At 40.4% G+C, this 26,261-nt stretch overlaps 1 protein-coding gene across 1 annotated transcript in view; it reads left to right on the top strand.

Moving 5' to 3' along the window:
* The window catches only part of LOC100117795 (ATP-dependent DNA helicase Q4), a gene marked incomplete at its 3' end in the record, with an annotated part of 242,903 nt that overhangs the window by 126,695 nt on the left and 89,947 nt on the right, over positions 1–26,261 (top strand). Inside the window, exon 4 of the mRNA XM_031921346.1 lies at positions 11,886–12,985. Coding sequence (XP_031777206.1) covers positions 11,886–12,985 — 1,100 coding nt within the window. The remainder of the gene's footprint in view (positions 1–11,885; positions 12,986–26,261) is intronic.

Genomic DNA, 26,261 nt, shown 5'->3' with positions numbered 1-26,261 from the left:
ATTTATAACAAGTTCAATAAAAAATTTTGTTTTTACCAAACTGAACAAATTAGATAGCTTTCGATGAGTAATAAATTTTAATAGAAAAAATAAAGGTCAATGAATGAAAAAGAGAAAAAGTTAAACAAATGATATTTGATTAGTTTGGATAATCAATAACTATTCAATAACTAGTAAACTATTGAATACTAAGTGTAAGTAACAATGAGTAGAGGATAAATTCATATGAAAAGAGATCTCTTATTAGAAAAATTGTCTATTTCAACAATGAGTCGCGGGAAAATTCAACATGAAAAATCATCTTTACAAAATAAATTATTTATTTCAACAATAAATTCAGGCAAAATTCGAGGAGGAAAATTAGTAGCCAATTGTGTCCACGTCGTTCCTGAGTAACGCTAAAGATAGGATAAAAATTCGCTTACGAAAACATACCAAGAACTGAATAGAATCCAAAAATATGGTGGTGTCTTTGGGCACCTACATTCAAATCTGTACATAATAAAAGTGAGAGGCAAGGGGACTCACTCTAATCAAGCACCCCAAAGGGAACACAATCCTATTACGTCCACGTCGTTGTTCCTGGGTAACGCTAAAGTTAGGATATAAATATGGACTTCACATAACATTTGATATTGCATTTTTGCACTTTTAACCTTACAAAATGGCTTTAAAGTCAGCAAAGCATAATCACATTTTAAGTCAATTATTCTCTTAATGTTTATTACAATAACAAAATGATAATTCTACGAAAAAATTGAAAGGAAAACAATCTTAGGCTGATACTTCTTATTTGACCTTGAATTGACCTTGTCAAGGTCACTAAGGCAAACTTGAAATATCATTTCCGACGTAATTTTTTCCGCTGCTCCGTATTCTGAGGTCAAAAATAGGGGTTCCCGTTAACAAATTCAATGACCTTCAAATGACCTTGAAAATCGAGTTCAAGGTCAAAGGTGTTGGTGTCATTAGATGGCCCCTTTTGCTCCCTTCAACTTTTGTCAAGGTCATCTTTCGACATCAGAAAAAAAACAGACAAACAGCTGTTTAGCAGATTTTTTGTTATTTGACCTTGAATTGACCTTCTCAAGGTCACCAAAGCAAACCTAAAATATCCTTTGCGACGTAATTTTTTCCGCTCTATCCGATTCCAAGGTCTAAAATAGAGGTTCCTATTTAAAAAAATCACAATTACCCTCAAATGACCTTGAAAATCGAGTTCAAGGTCATAGGTGTTTGTGTCATTCGATGGCCCCCGTCAACTTTTGTTAAGGTCATTTTTCGTTAAAATTAGTTTTTCCATGGTTTTTTGTCGTGGTCGGATTAAAATGAAACACACTGTATATTCTTCAACCCCCGGGTGTATTAGATATGGTTACAATGTTTTCCAACGGTCAAAGATTTGTCACGGTTGGTGATTGCTTTAGGCTTTCGTGTTATCGCTAATCAGCGGTCGATGTTACTTCATAATTACGGCACAAGTAGTCGCGAGGACGCGATTTACCTTCAATAGTACGAGAATCTTTCTGTGCTTCAAAACGCGACTCCTAAATTCGATTAACGACTTTTAATAATCACGCGACTTCTCAATATTCTCCAAAAACAACCGATTCAACACTTTATTCAGTACTTCTCCGCGATATTCACACCTCAGTGGTCCAAAATGGCGGTGGCGTCCTTTTAACCGACGCGGCTCGACCAAGATGGCGATTGACAACTCGCCTCTGGAGGAAATCCTGGGAAACGCGACGTCTATGATTTTAACCGTGGACCTTGGTCTCAATCCCTTGGTTTCCTGAAAATCGCGAAAACAACCGGGACTCGGAAGCCCGTTGTGGCGCAATGATAGGAGGAAGGAATCCTCGGTCGTAATGGCCTGATGCCGGCGCTATCCAGAGTTTTCTCTGATCTGTTGTCGCTATATGCTTCGCGTTTCGGATTTGTGAGTCTATTATTTAGTCCTCGACTTATTGGCGCCACGATCCAAAATACAATTTGTCCCGTTCGCCTTACCTCTCTCCATCCAGACTCCGCGATCGCGTCATCTCACCGAAACGGACAATACTTGTTGGCTTATTTTACGCGGTTCGTACAACAACAAAACGGCTAAAAAACGCGATCTCTTTCGTGACAACTTCGTTCGTGATTTAAGCGAACACTCGCGACTCGACAACTCCATACGTACGACTCTACGACTTTACAACGAAGGACTACTACTTCGACTGCTCCACCTGTTTGGCTCCAGGGTTGACGACGAATTGAAGCTGAGGAAGCTTCATCGCGATGCGAGACCCTGCGCGTCCCGGAAAAGACGCATTCGGAACGCCCTCTATATATTATTTCTCCCGCGCGAAAGAATGCGAGTCATAATGAATATTAATGGCGTCCTGCGACGCCAATTACGAACTGGCACTATTGTCTCATCTTGACGCCACCTAACGCGGTCATTCCCGACGATAACGAATAGTACGGAAACTACTAGTGGCGACGCGCCATATTTTCCAACGACGCTCGCGAGTGTCGACGCGCCTTTACGCTTACTGTACGCGAGTCAGCTGCGCGGCTCACTCTCTCTCGCCGAAGCTCACGCGCGCGTTCCCTCTCTCCGCGGCTATACACTATCGCGGCTGCAATATGATCGCGGCTCGGCGCTTACCTACTCGTACGAATGTTTTTGCGAGCGAGATGCGTGGCAAGGATGCGCAACGGTCAGTTGCGGCCTCGTGGCTATCGCGCGCGGATCTTCTCGTATTCCCGAGGACAACGCGAAGCCTCCTGGTGCCGTCACCAGCAACAGGCACGACGGTTCTGCCGATATAACAGCGACCCAGGGTTTCTGTTGGGCCGCATTGACGCTATTTCGGCGAGTGATGCTCTATCTGTCAGTACCGGGGAGCCACCTATGGCTCCGGCGCTGACGGGTGAAGTTAGGAACCCCAGGCGTACCGGATAACAGGAAATATAATCCAATGTTGTTGATTCCCCGATGCATTTATCACAAATACATCCGAGAATCAACGGCTCGAAATTATGTGTTGTAATCGCGTGTCGTTATTCTAACGACACGTCGCAAATTATGATAAATATATTTGTTGATGCTAATCCAAATAAATTTTCTGCAAAAAAATAAAACTTAACCTAAATCGAGGATCGAACCCTGATTCTTAACAATCCATTATCTTACTTCTAATAATAACTAGTGCGATTTACCTCACTCCTAACGTCGCTCGGTTAAAATATACATTGCAATAGTAATAAAATTCAATTTTTGTTAAGATCTTTTTCCCTTATGTCAATTCCTAATAGAGGTGAAAGTAAAAATTTTAAATAATAAAGATTTGAAGCACGAAAATTTGCTTAAACTGTATATCATCTGATGATCCGTCAATTCACCATTTACTAGCCAAAACTAGAGAGTATTCAGCCTCACTAGTTTTGAAATTAGATACAATATCCGGTATCTGTAGGAGACGTTTAGATGTATTATTCAACAGTTATTCTAAATCAACGCTACCACCTTTTTCAGATTTGGAGAGACTAGAAGATATAGGATAACAACTTTCTTTTGCTGTCAATAGTTGTTTATTAGGTATGAAAATATCAACATTTTTTCCTTTTACCTGTTTGCGAATAGTATCATACTGCCACTTTGACAATTTTGCATCTTCAATCAGAGCTATTGCTTCATCTTCGGTGAAAGGTATTATTTTCTCTGAAACCGAATTATTCATAGAACAATTGGGATCGCTTAAAAGATCTTCAATTTGTTTAATTAAATGCTTTTTCCCAGAATCTCGTAAATTTTTATAAAAAGCTTTTATTAATTCTTCCTGAGAAAAGCTACTAGTAATAGACTGTATTATTCTGTATTTCGTAGATCTCGAACTGCCTTCAAAAATATCAGTGTCAGGTCTTCCACGCTTCAGGTTGTTCAATCAAAATTCACAACAAAGTTATCTGCTATCCAAGATACATATTTTTTCCTAAATATGTGTTCTTTATAAAGTACAGCAGACAGTTTTGACTTGAAAGTGACCATAAAAGAACTCTCAAGTTTTTTTTTAACGATGCTTAGTTCCTCATCGCTGAGCTCATATTGCGCTTTAATATAATCAATCATGCAATTTACACTTCTACTTTTATTGTCTAATTTCAACAGTCATGATGATAACTGCTCGAAAATTAACCTGAAAATTATATATGAAAACAGTAGCCTTGAAAACGGCTGATAAGAAACTGTTTGCAACAATAATCGTCGGAGTAGTCGTGAAAACGTCTGTTTGAAAAAGACCGTGAAAATTATTTATGCAAACTGTAGCCGTGAAAACGGCTGATGAAAAACTACTTGCAAGGATAATCTCTGGAGAAGTAGTCGTAAGAACGACTGATAATTGTGAAAATTATCTATGCAAATAGTAGCCGTGAAAACGTCTGAAGAAAAATTGTTTGCAACGATAATCGCTGAAAACTCCTAATATTTATTCTAGTTTTGAAGTCTAATTTCAATGCTTATTTATAATAATATTTAACCGTATAACACTCGGTTAATACTTTTCTGCCGTGTTATAGCCAGGGCCAGAAGGACCCTGTTTATTGTAAATTAACGTCGGGCGTGCAGAAGGCACGGCTCGGCCTACTCAGATCATGCACGTGTTTTTACACGAGCCCGCGGAGGCGGCGTAGGTCGGGTCGTAGGAAATAACACACGAGAAGTTTAGATAAGGAAATGTATATTCAATTGTAACTACACACGGGGTGCAAACGCCGCACACTTCGTCGATCGATAAAGAGAGACGAGAGATATTACCCTGTCGACGTGAGAGAGTGAGAGTGCGGGTACTTACAACTCAGTAGTGGCAGTAGCGCAGCGACTCGTCGGTAACGCACGGACGAATATCGTTCACTCTCGAGATGCTCGCAGGACTCACAACAAACCCACGTATAGTAGCAGCGCGAGCTACTCGTGTGGATAGCGCAGCGAGACTAATTCTAGTCGCAGCTCTCCCGGCCGTCGGCACATCGTTGTCATATCTCGCCAACGCTGTGCGGCCAGGCGGCAACCGCGCTACCTATGCTCTCACTCTCTCTGTCTCTATCTTGCCTCGTCTCTCGTTCTCGCTCGTTTCGGCGCTCGTTGGCAGCTTGCTGAAACAATAATCTTATTACAATTAGTACATGATTAGCCGTTAGACATTTGACGTGCACTCGGCCGTCACAACACCCTCCCCCAGACGCTGTGTACCCTGCCAGGTGTACCAGCTCGCACTCAGTCATGTCTAACTGGGTAATAAGAACTTGTAATAAATATCAATTTTTACAAGGAAAACTTGACTTTTTATTATCATCATTAATTAGATAATACAAATAATGAAAGAAGTAACAAAAAAATAGTTCATTTTTAGTCTCTCCCCTCTCTTTTTACATATGGCCGTTGGCCAGTACGGCAGTCTTTTGCCTCTAAAAAAACATTAAGAGAGAAAGAAGAGAAATAAGAAAAAAAAACAAAATGCTTCATTGCACGGGATTGAGGTAAGGTACAGGAGGAAATGAAGTGGTTCGGCCGTTAGCCTGAGCTTCTTGTTCTACTTCTTCTTGTACTTGTCGCCGTACGTTATGTCCATTCCATGGACGTTGAAATTGGGGCACTCGTCCAATCGAGCAATACCTCGGTATCCGCAAATGGGGCATTGCGGTCCAGGTTCTGTGTAAGTCGGCAGCCTGTTTCTCGCTCGACGCTTCAATTCACGGTTACGGTCGAACTCTTTGTTCAACTGTTCGTTGGTTAGAGTCGGCCGTTTCTTTACGGCTGTTGCTGCTGGAGCGGCCGTGGTTTTCGACGTCGTGTCGGGCTGACGGCTGGTCGAATCTGGCCTTACGGCTGTTGGAGCCGTCTTCGGGACAACCGGTGGCGCTGGCAATCCGGCCGGTGGCCATACTTCTCCTTAATTTCCGACCCAATAGCGATGGCTTCTTCCAGCGCAGCGATCAGCTCGATTCTGAGCTGCGTCGCTCGGTTTCTCGCCTGCTGTCTTCTGACTAGAGCCTGAGCGAACTGTGCGTCTTCTATCACCTGCAGTTCTTTCAGCAGAGCTTTCTTCCTCAGTTCGATCTCGGTCGGTGATTCCGGGATAGCAAAAATCGACCGGTTGAAAAGTTCGCTTCCCACCTCTACTCCGGATGGGACGTGGGCCGGTACTGCTGGCGTGTCGTCGACCGTGTGACTCATCGACTCTTCGACGATTATTTGCACAATCTCCTCTGCTAACTCCCTGATGTCGTCCATCTTGCGTTCAGCCGTCTATGTGGGAAGAAGGGAATTATGAGTGGAGAATGGGACGGTATACAGAAGAATGAAGCTCCCTAATCGCATGATTTTAATTGTCAACCGTACCCGCCGCCTTTTGCGCTCGCGTTTTCCTAGGAGACAAACTATTCGGAACGTCACGCGGTTTATTTTTCGAACCTTTCGGTCTTCCGCGTTTCGCTTTGTCTACCTCGACGCTTATGGTGTTTGTCGGGTTAACAATCTTCGCCGGTAGTGTTTTGCGTTTTACAAGTAACCGCTTTTTTCTCGGCCCACCACGCTTTTTCGGTCGCTCGCTACTTGCGTTAGATGCTTTCGCTTCTTCAATTTCTTCATTGTTGACGGACGTAGTCCTGATGTCGTCTACTTGATCAGTAACTTCACAGTCGTCTGCTGCTGCGACAGGCTCACCGTCGTTTTCTTCTCTACTGTGATACTTTTTCAAATATTCGACAGCAGTCGGTCCATCAACCGTTCCGTTTCGGTCAACTAGTTCTAAATACCTGGGCTCAGTATACGGCTGATTTTGAAGGGGCCGATAAACGGTGGAGCTAATTTAGCTGACACTCCCTCCGCTGCTGATGACAGTACTCTATTCTTCTTCCAGACTTCGTCGCCTACTGAGTACTCCACGTTTCGGTGTCGGCTGTTGAAATATTTGGCCTGGCGCGCTTGCGCTTCTTGAGCGTTATCGTAAGCCGTTTCTTGGAGTTCTCTTAGCTTCTCCATCCTAGCCTTCCATTCAGATATAGCGATCTGATCTTCGTTGGCTATAGCTTCAATCTCCTCTTGTCGAAGCAGAGATTTGGGATGGCTCGGCTGTCTACCAAAATTCAGCATCGCCGGAGAAGTCTGGAGTGATTCTTGTGTAGCCGTGTTCATACTGAATGCGAACTCTGCTATATGTTCGTCCCGGTTTTTATGATGACCCTCGATATATTCGCGGATCAGCGTTTTAATCGTGCGGTTCGCACGTTCTACGGTGTTAGGCTGAGGGTGATACGATGGTGCGTACGTATGGTGTACTCCCCGTTCCTCTAGGAATTTTTCCATAGCCTTATTTCGGAACTCTGTTCCGTTGTCGGAAAAGAAGACTTTTGGCGTTCCGAACCGTAGAAAAACCCGTTCATTCAAGTTTTTAATGATGGTCTGAGCGTTGGCCTTTCGTATAGGTATGCATTCTACCCACCTGGTAAACATGTCTTGAAACACCAGTAAATATTCATAACCGTGGGTAGACTTTGGTAGCGGACCCATTAGGTCACCAGCAACTGTTTCCCATGGACGCGAGAAGTTGCGACTGCCCATTTGACCAGCTGGTTTTCTTTGTTCAACTTTGCATTGTTGACAGATCAAGCAGTTTCGGACGTAATTTGTCACATCTTTTTTCATCGATGGCCAATAGTATGACAAGGCGACTCTTTCTTGCGTTTTCTTGCGGCCAAAATGACCTGACGTCGCTTTGTCATGACACTCCTTCAAAACTTGAGCTCTTTTCTCTTTCGGAAGTACTAATTTCCAAGCATTCTCATCTTCGAAAACATCATCGACGAATGCCTCAGGCCGGTAGGTATATAATTTTCCACCTAATGACTTCCAGCCAGGAAATTCTAGCGGGTTATCAGTTACTTCCTTCTTTAATTCGGTATACCATTTGTCAGTTGTTTCGTCCTCTGGTGTAATACTCGCAATAATCGGACGTGTCTCTTCTGCGTCGTCTTCTTCGTAAAGTCTCGACAGCGCATCGGGAACCACATTCATTGAGCCTTTGCGATGTTCGATCGTGTAATCATATTCCTGCAACTCAAGTGCCCATCTGGCTAAACGTCCAGGTGGATTTCGTAAATTACTTAGCCACTTGAGACTGCTATGATCGGTAATCACCAGAAAATGGTAACCTTCAACGTACGGACGGAATTTTTGTATCGCCCAGAGAACCGCTAAACATTCACGCTCGCTGAGTAATTCCGTTCTGCCGGAGTCATAGTGCGACTCGCGAACGATAACACACGTTCTTCCCCTTCTATCACCTGCGTTAAAACAGCACCAAGGCCTGTGCCAGAAGCATCGCAGTGTAGACAGAAGGTTTTATTAAAGTCTGGTCGGTGGAGAACAGGAGCGGATGCTATCAGCATTTTAGTTTGCTCGAACGCGCGTTCTTAGTCCTCCCCCCAAACGTAGCTTTTTCCTTTCTTAAGCAGTCGGTTTAAAGGTTCAACTATCGTTGCAAAATCTTTGAGGAACTTCCTGTACCACGACGACATTCCCAAAAACCTGCGCAGTTGTTTTAATGTCTTCGAAGTCGGGTACTCTATAATCGGAGCGATTTTATCCGGATCCGGACGAAAACCGCCCCTGTTGACGAGCACGCCAAGATACTGCACTTCCGATTGACAAAAATGACTTTTCTCGCGATTTATAGTCAATCGTGCTTTGGCTAGCTTCGTCAGCATGATCTCTAAGACTTTTAAATGGTCTTCGAACGTTTCGGTACAGACGATAATATCGTCCAAATAGCTGTAACAGTGTGGTTCGAGATCGGGCGTAATCAAGGAGTCGATCATACGCTGGAAGCAGGCAGGAGCACCAGCTAAGCCGAACGGGAGACGTTTCCATTGGAACAACCCCATTCCCGGGACCTTGAATGCTGTATACGGTCGACTTTCCTTTTTTATTTTTATCTGATTGTAAGCGTTGCTCAAATCTATCGTAGATATGTAACGAGCACATTGAAGCTTACTCAAGATAGTATCCATGAAAGGTAGGGGGTAAGCGCTTACTTTGGAAACTTTATTTAATTTGCGGAAGTCGATGCACAATCGACGCTTTCCACTATTCCCCTTTTTCACCATCACGACGGGACTAGCCCAGTCACTGAACGAAGGCTCGATGATATCTGCTGCTAGTAACTCTCTTACCTGAGAAAAGAGCATTTCTTCGAGTTTCTTCGAAACCGGATAGAATTTCTGCTTGATCGGACGAAATTTCTCTACCTCTAGATAGAACTCCACCAAGTTCGTAAAGCCGAGCGGCCCATCATATTTAGGAATTAACCGATCGAGTAATTCTTCTAACATCCGTTTCTGGCCTTCGTGCAAATCCTGCAGGCCAATCGAAGCTAAGACCGGACGAGTGGTTCCGTCTGTTATCGCTTCACAGGCGTTTATGACTTCGGTTGAATTTTCGGTAATCCCCAAAGAGGAGCAGCGCCTTGGAGGGCATATAAGCGGGCCAGTTTCCAGGCCGAGGCACCTCTCCCACCCCGCATCAGACCGCGTCTGAGTGGCAGCAACGGAGCCCAGGCTACTTGCACAGTACACTCTAGCGCAATAAATCTGATTTTTGTTCGCAAAAAGAAAATACTTCGTGTATTTCTTTTCTCCCTTCCCTAATCAGCACTTCTCAGCGCTAATTCCGCGCACATCGATGCCGACCTTTCGAACTCTTCAGGAGCTAAGGGCCGAGTGCAACTTGCTGCACCTGCTACTTGCCGAGACCAACCGAGCGCTCATCTCAGAGCGACGCCAGCATCGGAGGTCTCCCACTGCCGACGCCGCCGTCCAGACCGATCCCACACCAGATCGCCGGCACAGCAGTGCTCAAACGAATCTGCCGCTGCCCGCCACTCCACCGCCTGGGTCAAGGCCACACACCCCAGGATCATCATCCGACGTGCTGAACGCCGAATCGCCCGAACATCTACAGCTGATAGATGTCCCTGCGCAGCCCACGATTGATCCAGAGCTCCCGGACATTCGCCTCTGCCATCGGGCAACCCCGACTCCGGCAGCCGCAAATCCGACAACGCAGTTACAAATCATCAGTCGGAAAATAGCGGCCAGGCAGTCTGCGCAAACAGCACAACGCAGGAGCATCGCCATCTCTCCTCGGAAGAGGAGGCCGCCACCAGGGAAACTGTCGCCGACGAAGCGAAGGCCAACTGCTCCCAGGCTCCCAGGACAGCGTCGCAAACCGAGGATCACTTCTAATGAGATCCTCAAGGTCCCATTGCTACTCCCCCTAGGGAAGGCACCCTTGGTCAAGGAGAAAACTCCTCCGGAGCCCATGGCCTCGGTGGCGTTTGGTCTCACGATTTCCGACTAAAGCGCTACGCGCCCCCTAGTCATTTTTGAGTGAACCGATCTCTAATTGGGATAGGCCCCGTAATAACAAAAAGGATAAGACTCCCCACTTTCCCCTTTGTAAATTGGGTGGTGCAACCTACACCGGGTTGGGCGGCCCTCCCTCGTCCAGACTCGATCCAAGAGTCGACCTAGAGAGGTCCGAGCAGTGTCCGCTCTCTAGGCAACGAAGAAGCCAAGGACTGTAAGCCTCAGCAGGCCCTTTCTGCCTGTCTGCCTCCTCACCGCCTGCTTTACAGCAGGCCTCTTCATCACTCCGCTCTCCAAGGAGCGAACTCCACTGACACCAGCGGGCTGCGTGTCGCAACGAGCGCACGTGCCTCCTTCTCTTCACCCGACCTTTTTTTAGACCACCCCAACTAGCCCGCTTACATCAATCTCTCTACCACCTTTAAGTAGGTGTTGGGAGCATTGTTTGTCTAGCCTATAGCATGGAGTATACTGCTTACGTACTACCTTGAATATATCTACCCTCACATATTAAGTTATTATTTTGCATGAGACCGTCACCCTTACGGTACATAATCTGATGTAAGGTAATAAGCATTATAGCTTGTCGTATTTTCGAGCGACTAAGTTAAACAGATCCCCTTCTGGAAAAGCTGCTCTCCGTGGATAGCTGAGATACCGTCCGCCTGGTGTTTATAAATATAAATTTAGATATTTTCCTAAATATCCAGTAGAATTCAAGGATAAAAAGCTAAACTTTGTGTTTTGAAAAGATTTTTTAGCAGAGGCCAATGAACATTTTGAAAATTAGTGAGAAATTATTTTTATTCTAATTGTAAGAAAGTGAGAAAAGATTTATTTTCTACTTGTTTTTAGGTGAAAAATGAACAATGCTTCAACATAGTCATTTGAAACGTATACTATTTTATTCCAACTAGCTATTTTTTACGCGATACACGCGTTTTATTATATATTTTTAATTTTTACTTTGTGAAGTTAGAAATCCAAACATACACAGAGACCATGCGCTAGTACAAAAATTAATCAAAGAACAAATAAATAATACACTATGCAATAAGGGACTAAAGTCGTAGATTATTTTTGTGGATGGGTATACCGTCTGTGAAAAGCAAGGACAGTAATCACCTGAAGGAATGATCGACTTTAGTCCCGTGTTGCATATAGAACCACGTTGTTGTCTTAAAAAGTGGGACCTACACATCCATTGATAGGACAAACTAAATTTTAAAAATATATATTTTTAAGATTTTCAGTTATAATAATACATTTTTTTTTACTTTTTATAAAAATGTTATTCTTGCTGCAATATTTGCGGGGAAAATTTTGTTAGAAAAGCTACTTTATACCCGCTTTTCAGGGCAATAAAGTAGCTATATAGTTAAGCCGTGAATAAATAAATAAAAATGATTTTTTTAATACTATTAGATAATGATACGTCGTAAAATTAACGGTAACAATATTTTTTACAGATGCTCCTTCTGAAGTTTTGACAGCTTTGGCAAAATTCGGTCATAAGCAGTTTCGCGATGGTCAAGAAATATCTATCATGAGAACTTTATCAGGATTACCTACTCTTGTAACCTTAACTACAGGATCTGGAAAATCTTTGTGTTATCAGTTACCTGCATATTTGTATGCTCAAAGATCAAAGTGTATCACGTTGGTTATTTCCCCTTTAGTATCACTGATGGATGACCAAATATCTAAAATGCCAGATTTTTTACCGGCTGCTTGTTTACATACTAACCAAAGCCCAATGTTACATGCAAATATATTAAATGATTTAAAAGCAGGAAAAATAACAATTTTATTGGTTTCCCCAGAAGCATTAGCAGCTTGTGATACGTCTAAAAGTTATGTTACTATTTTTCGTCATTTGCCCCCTATTGCTTTTGCTTGTATTGATGAAGCACACTGCATTTCCCAATGGTCACATAATTTTCGACCATCGTACTTAATGCTTTGTAAAATATTGAGAGAACATTTAAATGTTAAAAATATTCTTGCATTAACTGCTACTGCGAGTAAATATACAGTATCTAGCATAATTGATTTGTTGCAAATAAAGGACGAAAAAACAGGTGTGATATCAGATAAGCCATTACCGTCAAACTTAAATTTAACTATATCTCATGATAAAAAGAAAGAAGATGCTCTAATCAGTCTCTTACAAAGTGAACGATTCATTCAGTACAATTCAATTATAATTTATTGCACTCGACGTGAAGAATGTTCTAGAATAGCAGGATTATTACGTATTTGTTTAAAAGATGAAAATTTTAAATTGAATCATTCAAAAAGAAATGAAAAAAATATATCTGCAATAGCAGAAGCTTATCATGCAGGGCTATCTGCTCATCGACGCAAGTCTGTATACACTGCATTCATGAAATCTAAGATACGGATAATCGTTGCTACTGTAGCTTTTGGAATGGGCATTAATAAACCAGATATACGTTCTGTTATACATTATAATATGCCATCTAATTTTGAGAGCTATGTACAAGAAATTGGACGAGCTGGTAGGGATGGCTCCCCAGCTCATTGTCATTTGTTTTTAAATGCACAGGTTTGTACACTTATTTGAAATGCTCTTGAATGATTACGCAATAATCCAATTTAGATTCAACTTATTTTATATACTTATAGTAAACTTTTTATTGTTGACTGCTAATTTATTGGGACGTACCTTTCTTTCAATTATGTATTGTTCCTACAATGATTGGAGCTAAGAACTGAGAAAAAGAGATATTCCTTAGGCAGCTACATAGTTAGATTATGCAAACGCAGCCAATGTCGCATTGACACACAATAATGTAACAGTTGTACATTTGAAAAACATCATAATTATCAAAATCGCTCGACTAACCTGAAATGTCCCAGGTTATGCTATTAGGGAACCGCGTGTAATGTCACAAACCCAAGAGTTAGATGGAGACTAAAAACACTTGAAACCCGTAAATAATCTGCAATAACCTTGCACTAAGGTTGATTAATCACAAGTTGACCCTACCCTCCGTACACTCTAAACACCAAAGAGTAAAAATCAGCACTAAAAAGTGTAAAACGATGAATTTACACTTTCGAAGAGTATAAATTTAGAACATGATACTTAACAACATTGCAAGTGTAGATTGCGGAAATTAAGCTTTTGAAAGTGTAAACTCAAACCATTACACGTGTAAATCTTCATTCTCAAACTTGATAAAAAGTATAGACCATTAACATTACACTCGTGCAAAGTATCATTTCAACCTTTGATCTTATCCTTAAGTATAAAGTAAAATAGTTATATTTTTAAAATCAACGGTTGGGATTTTACACTTTTCAAATAATGGTTTAATGGTTTACACTTTTCTGAAGAAAAATTTTTACAATTTGAATTTCTCAAAGATGTAACTTTTAAGATTGTGTAACTTTTGCAAAAATGTAGTGACATGTAACCAAGGTAGGGGTCCACAGTCCTGTCCGAGAGAGACTTACGACGAAAAGAGCGGAGAAGCAATACTAGAAATAAACTAGAGATTGAATGGAATGATTCGCGAACATGAGAGGGGGATTATTTACCTTAGTACCATTCGAGAGCGTTATGCTCGTAGCATACTGTGCACTAGGAACATTAGTCAGCAGATGAGGACCACATATCGTCTGACGACTCGCAATAATAATTATACATTACAGGTAGTTGAGCTCCTGATATACCCGGGGCTACCCCCCTCTTAGTCGGTAACTTACCAATGTAGGTGAGTTATTCGTTGCTACTATCTTACCTAACAGGTGGGGCTGCTGTCTCAAACCTACGCAAAACTTTAACCGCTTGATAAATCTTAGGAACTTTTTATTTAATGGCTATAATATTGCCATAAAATGGTAAGAATCGTAAAAAAAAATTTCCGAATTCTGAATCAGAAAACATATATGCATGTCAAATTTTATTACGATCGGTCGCGTGGTTCCATAATCATAACGGTATACGTACATACACATAAACACCCATCCGCACGCACATTTTCTAAAAACGCATGATTTGAACTCCAAACACCTTTAAATGCGTTTCTACAAAGTTTTAGCGAAACTGAAAATTTTACTATTACAAAGTTCCCGCTAGGAGGAAACAAAATAGTCGAAAATTATATTTATTTGTTTGAAATAAATATATAAATAAATAAAAGTTTGCTTATGAACATGCGCATACGCGCGCGCACACACACACACACACACACACACAAACTATGCACATTCAAATATTATTGATAAATTCATTAAACTGTCACGGGGTTAAGACTTTGAGAGGAGAAATCGTAACTTGTTCCTGTTCTGATTACCGGTTTTGTTACGAGATAGTATTTTCAATATACTGACAATGTTTTCTAGAAGATATTCGTATTCTTATGAAATAGATCAATTTTTTCAGATTTGTCAATTGGACAATATAAATAAAACTACTCTGTTTCATTCAAATACTTTTATTGATTTACTACAGTTATAAAGAATGTTAAATTTTAATGACGATTAATTTGTGTTGTGTCCCTACATGTAAAACGCTACGCTTTAATCTCACGCAGACGCTCATTATGACGCACTTTATAGTATACCGGGATAGGTAGCATAAAGTTTAACCGCCATTTGGGTTTTCCCAACCGTTATTTCTAGGTATCATAAAATATCTCCGTCGCTGGGGTTTCTTCGACCCTAATAAAAAGATCAGCGCCATTATCCATAGCAGTACGGGGATTTTGTACCCAATAACAACTCCGCCTACCTGAACCCCTCTACGGTTCATACTCTCAAAAAACTCCATACCTGATCTAATCCTCTCGCTGACGAAACAGGTACGTTTCTCCGCCACCATCTCCTCTTTTACCTATTCCAACTACAGCATTGCTAGTCCTCAGTAGCCCGACAGATCCAGAACAGAAATATTGTAACCTCTGAACACTCAAGACCTCTCGGTCTCTGCGACACTTTGTACCTAGTATAGAATTTGTTAGGATAAATTTAAGTGTTAAACATCATCCATATACGTTTCAACTTATTCACATATCAGTTGTTCACCATTAATTTAGCGTGCAACGTGGGTATTCCAGAAAGATCTACTTTCATCAAAAAACTTTTACCCACGCGTTAACAATTTGAGTATAAAAGATTTTAGGGATTGCAATGATAATAACATATAAAATTTATACTATAATATATTTGGGAGAGATAAATAAACAGATGTACACACAAGCATGGTTTCAAAAGTACTGATTTTATTCGCTTTTCGTTTATGTGGCTTAAGCGGCACCAGCGCTATTAGCGCCTCTTATACACTTATTCTACATATACGATAATGATTCGATTAAAAAATAATAACCAACGAGACTATTTTCGCAATAGGATTATTCCTGCTAAGAAAACAGACTAAACTATTCCTGATAAATATTGCACTAAAGGATAATACTTATTTAACATGGCTGGTCAGTATTTATTTTTTTCTGTTTTTTTTTGCGTGTAAGATTTAACATGAGTCAGTATTTATTCGTTCCTGTTCCTTTTTGCGTGTAACGGGCTTTATCTTCCTTCACGATAATGGCGACACTTTCTGTCTAGCAGCCAAGGCTATGCCGGAGTCGGAATAGCAGTACGATACTGCAGGAGCCGTACGACAGTCTCGCCATCTACGACATGTCGTATGACACTTATGACAGTTCATTTCGCATTGTTGCGGCCTATAGTTTTTGACTTGTATAACGACGACAGCGCCACGCTCTCTCTTAAGTAGATGTGTTCTTATCTTCTTAATTCTGGTAATAAGGTTAAATGAGATATATATTCACGAAAAAAGGTTTTCAGCGATTTTTCGCTTCCATGTCAAGCGTGGGATCTGTTTTTCGGATGCACGCCATGACATTGTCGGATGCATGCCCCACTCTCCAAAGTCACGACGCGCGGACCAATGAGCGCACGTGTTTACTGTTTCTGTCTTTGTCTCTCTTCTCCCCAATCTTCCTAGTCTAGCGCTTGGCTGACGGGATAGCGCGAAAAACGGATTCCAGCACAGCGAAACGCGCTGCCACAGAATGAAGAACTCGCAACTTCTCGAGGCGTGCAAAAAACCGCTGAATACCTTTTTCCGTGTTTATGGAGAAAATATCATTCTGTGCGTTAAAAGTATAAGTTAATGTATTTTAGCAAATTAATAATTATAAATGTTTAGTGGACGCAAGAGTACAATAAAAAGTTCACTGATTCAAGATTTTTTAAATAATATGCAAATTTGAATGTGTGTGTGTGTGTGTGTATATATATACAGGGTGACCCAATTTAAACGGGCACCGCTCATAACTCGTCAGGGACAGCCACAATCGAAAAAATGGTAGAGACCAAAGTTGTAGGATATCGAAGGGGCAACCCGATGGTGACCTTGGATTTGACCTTGAACGCGTTTTTCAAGGTCATGTGAGGGTCAACTTTGGATTTTTAAATAGGAACCCCATTCTTTTATTGCGGGAATGGAAAGAGCGGTAAATTTTACGTTCAGAATGGTATGTTCGGTTGCGGCACTGAAGGTCATCTCAATGTCCTGCAGCCAGAATGAAACCCCGCCTACGTAATTCCTCTAGCAACGCCAAATTAAAAAAAAGTGGTAGAGACCAAAGTTGTTGTATAGGGGGGGGGGGGGGGGGGAGAATTGTGACCTCGAATTTGAGCCAGTCCTACAAGGTCATTTCAGGGTCAAATTATTTTTTTTCAAACAGCACCCACTTTTTCGACTCCGGATCCTGAAAGCGTGTAAAATGTTGCACTTTAAACGAAGTAGTAAATTTAAAATAGAAGAAAAGATTTTAATCATTTAGCGTACCATTTCCTGCGTTTTGTCATCATTATAAAACTTGATGTCCAGGACCCACGACGAGGACGTAGCAGGGTGGATTTTCAGGTCCCATTTTGATCCGGCCGATGAAGGCAAGACGTGAAGACACCGGCCGATTAAGGCAAGAATCATAGCCCGGCCGATGAAGGCAAGAATCATAGCCCGGCCGATGAAGGCAAGACGTGAAGACACCGGCCGATTAAGGCAAGAATCATAGCCCGGCCGATGAAGGCAAGACGTGAAGACACCGGCCGATTAAGGCAAGAATCATAGCCCGGCCGATGAAGGCAAGACGTGAAGACACCGGCAGATGAAGGCAAGACCATGAAAAAATGACTTTATAAATAGAGTTTAAGCTTTACCTAATTAAGTGTTCAAAAATCCCTCCATGATGTCTAATACATAGTTGAATTCTTCGCTCAAAGCTTCCAACAGTCGACAGAAGCACATGCCTTGGTATGCCTCTGCAAGTATTAATGATTCTTTGCATTTGATTTAAAAAATCTTGAACATCTAAACTTCTATGCGCAGGTGCACCATCATGTTGAAGCCACATACGCATTCTGGTTTGTATATTAACATCTTCTAACAGATTTGGTAATTCATTTGTCAGAAAATGGACGTATCTATCTCTGTTAACATTACCGTCAAAAAAGTAAGGCCCAATTAGATAGCCATTAACAATACCACACCATACTACAAGACTCCATTGATGTTGGTGATCGACTGCACGGGTCCAATGAGGATTTTCAATGGACCAATAGTGGGAATTGTGTCGGTTTAGTTGACCTGTATTATGGAAAGTGGCTTCATCGGAAAACATGACGTACCTGAAAAAATGTGGATCGTTTTGCAATCTTTCCTGTGCCCATTGGCAAAATCGTAACCTTCTTTCAAAATCACGTTCTGTTAGCTCTTGGGTCAAAGTAATATGATATGGATGGTAACGATGGAGTCTTGTTATTCTTCTCACTGTTTCTCTCGGGATGCCAGATCGTACTTCTATTTGTCGAATTGAAATATGAGGATCTAAATAAATCATAGCAAGCACCACCAATACTCGTGGATCATTTCGCTCGATAGTCATTACTCTATGACGTTGTCGTGATCTTTGAGGTCCTCGCCTCTCTCGCTGTTCAATTCTCTGGATCGTACTTCGAGATGGATGATGATTTCTGTTTGGGAAACGCCTCCGATATAATTGTGCTGCTGCATTATAATTTCTTCGACACTCTCCCAAAATCAATAAAATATCAACAATTTCGCTTCGACTATAGTCCGGCATATTTACTTAGATTATAAATATTACAAAAATAAAAAAAATGACTCAAATCACATATTTTCAATTATTAAATTAGTATTTGAAGTCGATAAATATCTAAATAAATTTAAAAATTCTACTGCATTACTAGAACTTAGACTGTTTTCTGCAAAAAATAATAAATAAAAAACTACTTAAACAATTATTTAATTGCAAATAGTAATTATTAATTTTTTATTATAAAATAATTTATTGATTAGGAAGCTTTTATGAAATAGATAATAAATAAATATTTTGTAATTCCAAAAGTGTTAAAAGTAAATTTTAATAGATAACTTATAAAATAGTTAAAATTGTATTTTAGTAAAAGATTTATTTTAACTTATTAAATTTTATGAAGTGAAATCAAACTTATACATACATTTAAAATATGGGTAATTAATCGGAATATTTAGCTCTTAAACAATATTTTCTAGAATAATCGCTATGACTTGAAATTATATCAAACATTTTTTAATTTTAAGTAAATTGATTCTTCAAGAAATACCTTCATTACGTATTGCAGAACTTTTTTTATACAAGACATTAATACAAAAATTTTAATAGAAAATGTATATTCGTATTATTTTTAATATTAAATGAAATGATGTAAAAAGTACAATCTTCATTTGTTAACAATAATAAATATTCTGTTACGTTAGATAAAAATTTTTTTACATTAACATAACTTTAGATGCAATATTTTATATTAATATGTATGTTATTAATTAATTATTATCGTGTTAAATACAATATTTTACAGCTTACATATTGTACAAGTTTAAATAATGAACATACATTTTTTAGTGTTGTTGGTTGTTTATTATTACTTATCTAATAGAAAAGTGCAAAAAATGTAAGTACCTACCAATTTCTGCTGCAAAAATATTTCTAATAGAATTAAAATATTTATACAGTGGAATTATCACTAAATAATTATATTAACTGTTGCCAGTAATTGTATGTATAATCTGTGTGACGACATGGTATGTATTACAAACTTTATAATTCTGCTTATACATATGTATTTTCAACATGCGTGTTTACATGTATGTGTGTATAGCATATGTATACAAACATACGTATGTATGTATATCTATGTATACTTAAAACAATAATAATTTATGAATAAATTAAATGGAAAAACAACAACGTTATTTAAAAAAACATAATGCAATTTATTTCTGATTCAAATAATAAATGTGTGTAAAATAAATATAAAAACTTTTTTACTTTATACTTCGATGTTTTACTTTTTCTTTTTCTGTATCGATGGCTTTTTATTGTAAAATTCTATTCATATTTTGGCATTACGGTTTATCAATTTATGATTTTTTAAAAATAAAACATTTAATATTTTTTTTACGTTTTTATCAAACTTTGACGTTTTTCTACAATACTTCGATGTTTTACTTAATCTTTTTCTGTATCGATGATTGGCTTGTTAATAAAAATTTTCGTTAATATTTTTGGCGGAAGGCCGAGTGTGAGACTCTTTCGACAATTTTCGGAGGCTATTTTTATTTTTGCAAATCGAAAGTTCGGGCGGCAGGTACGGCGCGGGGCCGGGGCGCCTGCTTGAAAATCATTCGTGAGTTAAGCGTCGTAGGGGAAGGTTCGACGGAGTCGCGGTGGCAAGACTGAGCGCGGGACTTATTTTAAAAGGCTTATTTCGGGAGCCATTTTTATTTTTCGCACATCAGGAGTTCGGGTAGGTAGGTGGCGACCACCTAGAGGAGTCATTCGCAAGTTAACCGTCGGAAGGGATCATTCGGGGAATAGCGAGACTTATGTTTGGACGCTAGCGAGGGCTCATTTGCGTCTTGGCCGCTGGACAGAGAACATCTAAGAAGGGATTTCATCTCGGATACAAAGTAAAAGTAAAGTTTGAAAAACAATAATTTGACCTTGAAATGACCTTGTAGGACTGGCTCAAATTCAAGGTCACAATTCTCCCCCCCCCCCCCCCCTATACAACAACTTTGGTCTCTACCACTTTTTTTTAATTTGGCGTTGCTAGAGGAATTACGTAGGCGGGGTTTCATTCTGGCTGCAGGACATTGAGATGACCTTCAGTGCCGCAACCGAACATACCATTCTGAACGTAAAATTTACCGCTCTTTCCATTCCCGCAATAAAAGAATACGGTTCCTATTTAAAAATCCAAAGTTGACCTTCAAATGACCTTGAAAAACGCGTTCAAGGTCAAATCCAAGGTCACCATCGGGTTGCCCCTTCGATATCCTACAACTTTGGTCTCTACCAATTTTTTTAATTTGGCGTTTCTAGAGGAATTACGTAGGCGGGGTTTCATTCTGGCTGCAGGACATTGAGATGACCTTCAGTGCCGCAACCGAACATACCATTCTGAACGTAAAATTTACCGCTCTTTCCATTCCCGCAATAAAAGAATACGGTTCCTATTTAAAAATCCAAAGTTGACCTTCAAATGACCTTGAAAAACGCGTTCAAGGTCAAATCCAAGGTCACCATCGGGTTGCCCCTTCGATATCCTACAACTTTGGTCTCTACCAATTTTTTTAATTTGGCGTTGCTAGAGGAATTACGTAGGCGGGGTTTCATTCTGGCTGCATGACCTTGCGATGACCTTCAGTGCCGCAACCGAACATACCATTCTGAACGTAAAATTTACCGCTCTTTCCATTCCCGCAATAAAAGAATGGGGTTCCTATTTAAAAATCCAAAGTTGACCTTCAAATGACCTTGAAAAACGCGTTCAAGGTCAAATCCAAGGTCACCATCGGGTTGCCCCTTCGATATCCTACAACTTTGGTCTCTACCATTTTTTCGATTGTGGCTGTCCCTGACGAGTTATGAGCGGTGCCCGTTTAAATTGGGTCACCCTGTATATATATATATATATATATATATATATATATATATATATGCATGGTAATACAAGCAATATACGTGACTTACTGCAGGCAGGCACAAACGTGTTGTATCGTACCACAAAATTTTAAGGTGCATTGATTTGCAAAGTAGCACAAATTTTCTGGTCGACAAAGACAAGCCCCAACCGTCTACAAGCTTACAGGATACGGGCCCTACAATAATATATTGTAATAATGCAATTGCTTTATAAAAAGCAGTGATAAGAAAGTAAAAGGATTACAAGATTTACGAAGACAGAGAAAAAAGAAGGTTGAGTAAGAAAGGAGGTAAAAGGAAGTAGGAGAAAAAACATTAAAGAGTAAGCCTTCAGAAAAATAAATATATAAAGTATGACGCTATACTATAAGTTCAAGTTTTCGGTTAACGTAAGAGTAAAATGTTTACTTAGTTAAGATTTACGGTTAATACAAAAAGTGTGGGGAAGATTATTGCAAGAATTTAGTCCAGCGTAGTGGAATGTGATAAAGGAAAATGAAATGTCATGAATGTCAGTCTCTACCTCCATTGGTCTACAAACGTATGTCTAAAGATGCATATACATGGTGATCATGTAGAATATAGTATATTTTATATACAGGGTGGGCCATTTTAATCAAACCAGTCTAATAACTCCTAAATTAAGCCATGAACAGACAAATTGTTCAGATGAAAGTTGTCCAGGATCAAGGGGGACATCTTTTTGTGCAATTAGTTTTGACCTTGAACTCAAATTTGAAGGTCATTTGAAGGTCAAATTTTTTTTAAATAGGAACCCCTATTTTTGATAGCAGATTCGGAAAGAACAGGAAATGAAACGTCCGAAAGTCAACATTCTCTAAAAGCTCTGGCAGTCGATCTCTGAGCAATGCCAAATAGCTATTCTGGTTAACATTTTGACCATTTTGAATTGACAACATTGATTTTTAACGTTCCATTTCCCACTCCCATTAAGAACTCAGATATTTAAAATTATCATGTTTACTTCAAAATTTACTTTTGACCACTAAAAATTTGTTAACGAATGTTAAACAAGCATCCTAGTGAGAGGCAAGGGGACTCACAGTGAACAAGCACCCCGGTGAAAGGCAAGGGGACTCACGTTAAAAAAGCACCCCAAAGGGAACATAATCCTAATACGTCCACGTCGTTGTTCCTGGGTAGCGCTGAAATTAGGGAATTATTATTTTGTTTTCAAGGTAAATATTTTCATGGTCATTGTCACATTGGGTTTGAATATTCATCATAAAAGTACATTAACTACGATTATTCTATCAGAAAATGCGATTAAATAGCAATTACAGTATTTCTTAACATTTGACCTTGAAATAACCTTGTGAGGGTCATGAAAAAAATTTTGAAATGCCGTTTCGGACGTAAAATTTCCTGTTCTTTCCGAATCTGCTATCAAAAATAGGGGTTCCTATTTTTAAAAAAAATTTGACCTTCAAATGACCTTGAAATTTGAGTTCAAGGTCAAAACTAATTGCACAAAAAGATATCCCCCTTGATCCTGGACAACTTTCATCTGAACAATTTTTCTGTTCATGGCTTAATTTAGGAGTTATTAGACTGGTTTGATTAAAATGGCCCACCCTGTATACATGGTGACAAATACAATAATATACAGTTATAGTGCAAGTGTTATGTAGTAAAAGTGAGAACAGTTCATATTTACTTAAGATTTAAGGTTACGCTTAGTGAATAAAATATCAAATATATAGATATATAGATACATATACTTAGTGATATAGATATAGGCTTAGAATATAGTATATTAAATATATATAGTCATAGTAGAAGTATTTAATGGAAGCAAAAGTGAAAGGTTTTTTTTTCAAGAATCTGGTTTAGAGGACACAACACCTTTAAACCCTGAAAAAAAGAATTATATGTACAAATCACAAAAATAAAGTAAATCATTTTAAATTTTGTATAGTAATATTTGGTATACATACTAAACAGTTTTATAAGCTACAAAAAGAACATAGCCGAGATGATCAAAAGATCGATATTTTCCCAAAATTTCAACTTCATTAAAGCATTTTCACTCCCGTAATTGTACGACATAGAAAACCCATTTTTTTAGTTTTCGATTTTTAGCTTAAAAACTAATCATCAAAATGGTTTACAATTTTTACAGCAAATAGATATAATCGTTTTTTATTGTCATACATTTTTTCGAAACGTTTGATGATTATCATAAAAATTGAACGGAACGGTCAATCTGGAAAATTTTGCGGAAAAAATTGGGCAATATTAAGCTCTTTTAGATACACTATTGTTGAATATATTGAATAGATCATATTGCGACGATGCATATAGCCCACTTACAGCGAGCTTATACCCCGCACACAATCACACACATCGACGCGACAGTCGAGGCGGCAGGAGCCGCGCGCGAAGTAACGAATAAAGGGGGGAATTCTGAAAGTCGCATGAGTAAGAAAGAGAGGCGATACGGCGCAATACGAGAAGGAACGCGCGTGAGAGACAAGCGCAAAGAAAGAGAGAGAGAGAGAGAGAGAGAGAGAGAGAGAGAGAGAGCCAAGCGGCATCCGAAGACGGCTAGAGACACCCGAAGGGGAAGGGGAACTAGAGGCGAGCCAGTCGGATCAGTTATCCACCGGCAAGCAAAGAAGGTTAGCGTCGCCAAGGAGCCGCTCACCCACGTCGCCTTCCATACCTTTCCTTCGGGGAAGCCAATCAAAAGACACAGCGGGCCGCAGAGCAGCCCGCACCCTGTGGCACCCGCAACGACAGCCACGAGCCGCAAGAGTCAGCTTCTACGTCGAGCTCGAGTAGAGGAGAAGACGGCGCACACACAAAGACGCATCATCGCCTGCTCGACTTCTTGGGGCACGCAACGCAACCTCTCGCCGACCTTCGCTCTCTCTCTCTCTCTCTCTCTCTCTCTCTCTCTCTCTCTCTCTCTCTCTGTCTCTCTCTCTCTTGACATCACTTGACGAATGCATTACCATCCTTAACGACAACATCACGAAAGCCATAAATCATCTCGCCCCATTAAAGACCGTGTCACCTGGACATAAGCGTCGCCCGTGGTTCACCGCGGCTCTTCGTGACCTCTTAACTGAAAGGAATAGACTCTACAGGCGCTTTCGCAGAAGTCGACTACCTTGGGATCTATACTTTTATAGAATCGCAAGGGACGACGCTCATAGACGGGTCGAGGAGGCCAGGCTGAATTACTATTATTCACGCTTGTCTACTCTGACCGTCGTTGCAGAGATATGGAGAGAGCTTGAAAATCTTGGTATTACTACCTCTAAATCTTCTCCACCTGCTCAGTTCTCTCCAGATGCTCTCAACAAACACTTTCACACACAGAGTCGGACGTGTTGGATGCAGTATCACACTTCAATACCCAGGCCAGGGGAAGCGATGGCATCCCACAGGTTGTAATTTCCAAAGCATTGCCTATACTCGCTCCTTTACTTTGTCAAATTTTCAACCTGTCTTTGAGCGAGGCACGCTTTCCTTCCGCCTGGAAGTCATCGCTCGTAAGAGCATTAAACAAGATCAACTCTCCAACAGCTGTAACAGACTACCGTCCGATCTCTCTACTTTGTTTCCTATCCAAGGCGCTGGAGTGGCTGGTGCACAATCAAATCTCTGAATACCTTGAAACAAGACTTTATCTTGACAACTTCCAAACTGGTTTTCGCACTGGCCACAGCACGCAGTCCGGCTTAATTAAGCTGACTAATGATGTCAGGCTTGGGATAGACAGGCAGAAGGTCACTCTTCTACTTCTATTTGATTTTAGCAAGGCGTTTGATACGGTGTGTCACGTCAGGCTACTCGTAAAGCTATCCTCCTTCGGCTTCTCCAAGCAGGTTATCCGCTGGCTTTCATCTTACCTCTCGGGAAGAGAACAGGCCGTCATTGGTGACAACAATGAGATCTCTACCTTTCTACCACTAAACACCGGTGTCCCACAGGGGTCAGTTTTAGGCCCCTTGTTGTTCTCGTTGTACATCAATGATATTGGTTTTTGCCTAGATTCAGATGTGTCCCATCTAATCTACGCGGATGACCTGCAGATCTACAGCCAATGCTACCTCGAGGAGCTTGACTCCTGTTCTGTCAGGATGAGCGCTAACGCCGAGAGGATAATGGGCTGGGCTGCGCTGAATACACTTAAACTAAATGTAACTAAAACTAAGGCTATCGTCCTGGGTTCCCCCTACTATATAAACGCTCTACCTTCTACTGCTAACACCTATATAAATATAGGGGGAGCCCAGGTCAACTTTGAATCATCGGTGCGCAACCTGGGGCTGGTGCTTGACTCCAAACTTACGTGGAAACAGCACGTTACACAAATTTGTAAACGTGCTCACTCTTTAATGTACCGTCTCTATTTTTTTCGGAAAAGCACTAGCCTTAGATTGCGCCAACATTTAGTGCAAGCACTCCTGTTTCCCCTCATTGACTATTGCTCACTTGCTTACTGCGACCTGACTCAGGAACTTGACTTAAAACTGCAGAGGCTTGTCAATACGGGGATCCGTTATATCTACGGTGTGAGGAGGGACGAGCACATCTCCCCTTACAGGCGTGAGCTGCAATGGCTTAACACCGCCGGACATAGGAAATACTTCCTGGCCTGTTTTCTAAGAAAAATGTTCAACACCTCAATACCTACTTATCTATTAGCCTATTTTGATTTTCACGTCGCGCTCAGGCCTGTAAGCGGTGAGGTGACTCCACTGGACATGCCGTCCTTCAAGACGGAGACGCTGAAAAATTCATTTTTTATCAGCGCCTCCTACC

The sequence above is a fragment of the Nasonia vitripennis genome (genome assembly GCF_009193385.2).
Source record: "Nasonia vitripennis strain AsymCx chromosome 1 unlocalized genomic scaffold, Nvit_psr_1.1 chr1_random0005, whole genome shotgun sequence".
NCBI classification, from domain to species: Eukaryota; Metazoa; Arthropoda; class Insecta; order Hymenoptera; family Pteromalidae; genus Nasonia; species Nasonia vitripennis.
Note: the sequence above shows the minus strand (reverse complement) of the source record. Positions and strands in the feature narration are given on the sequence as shown.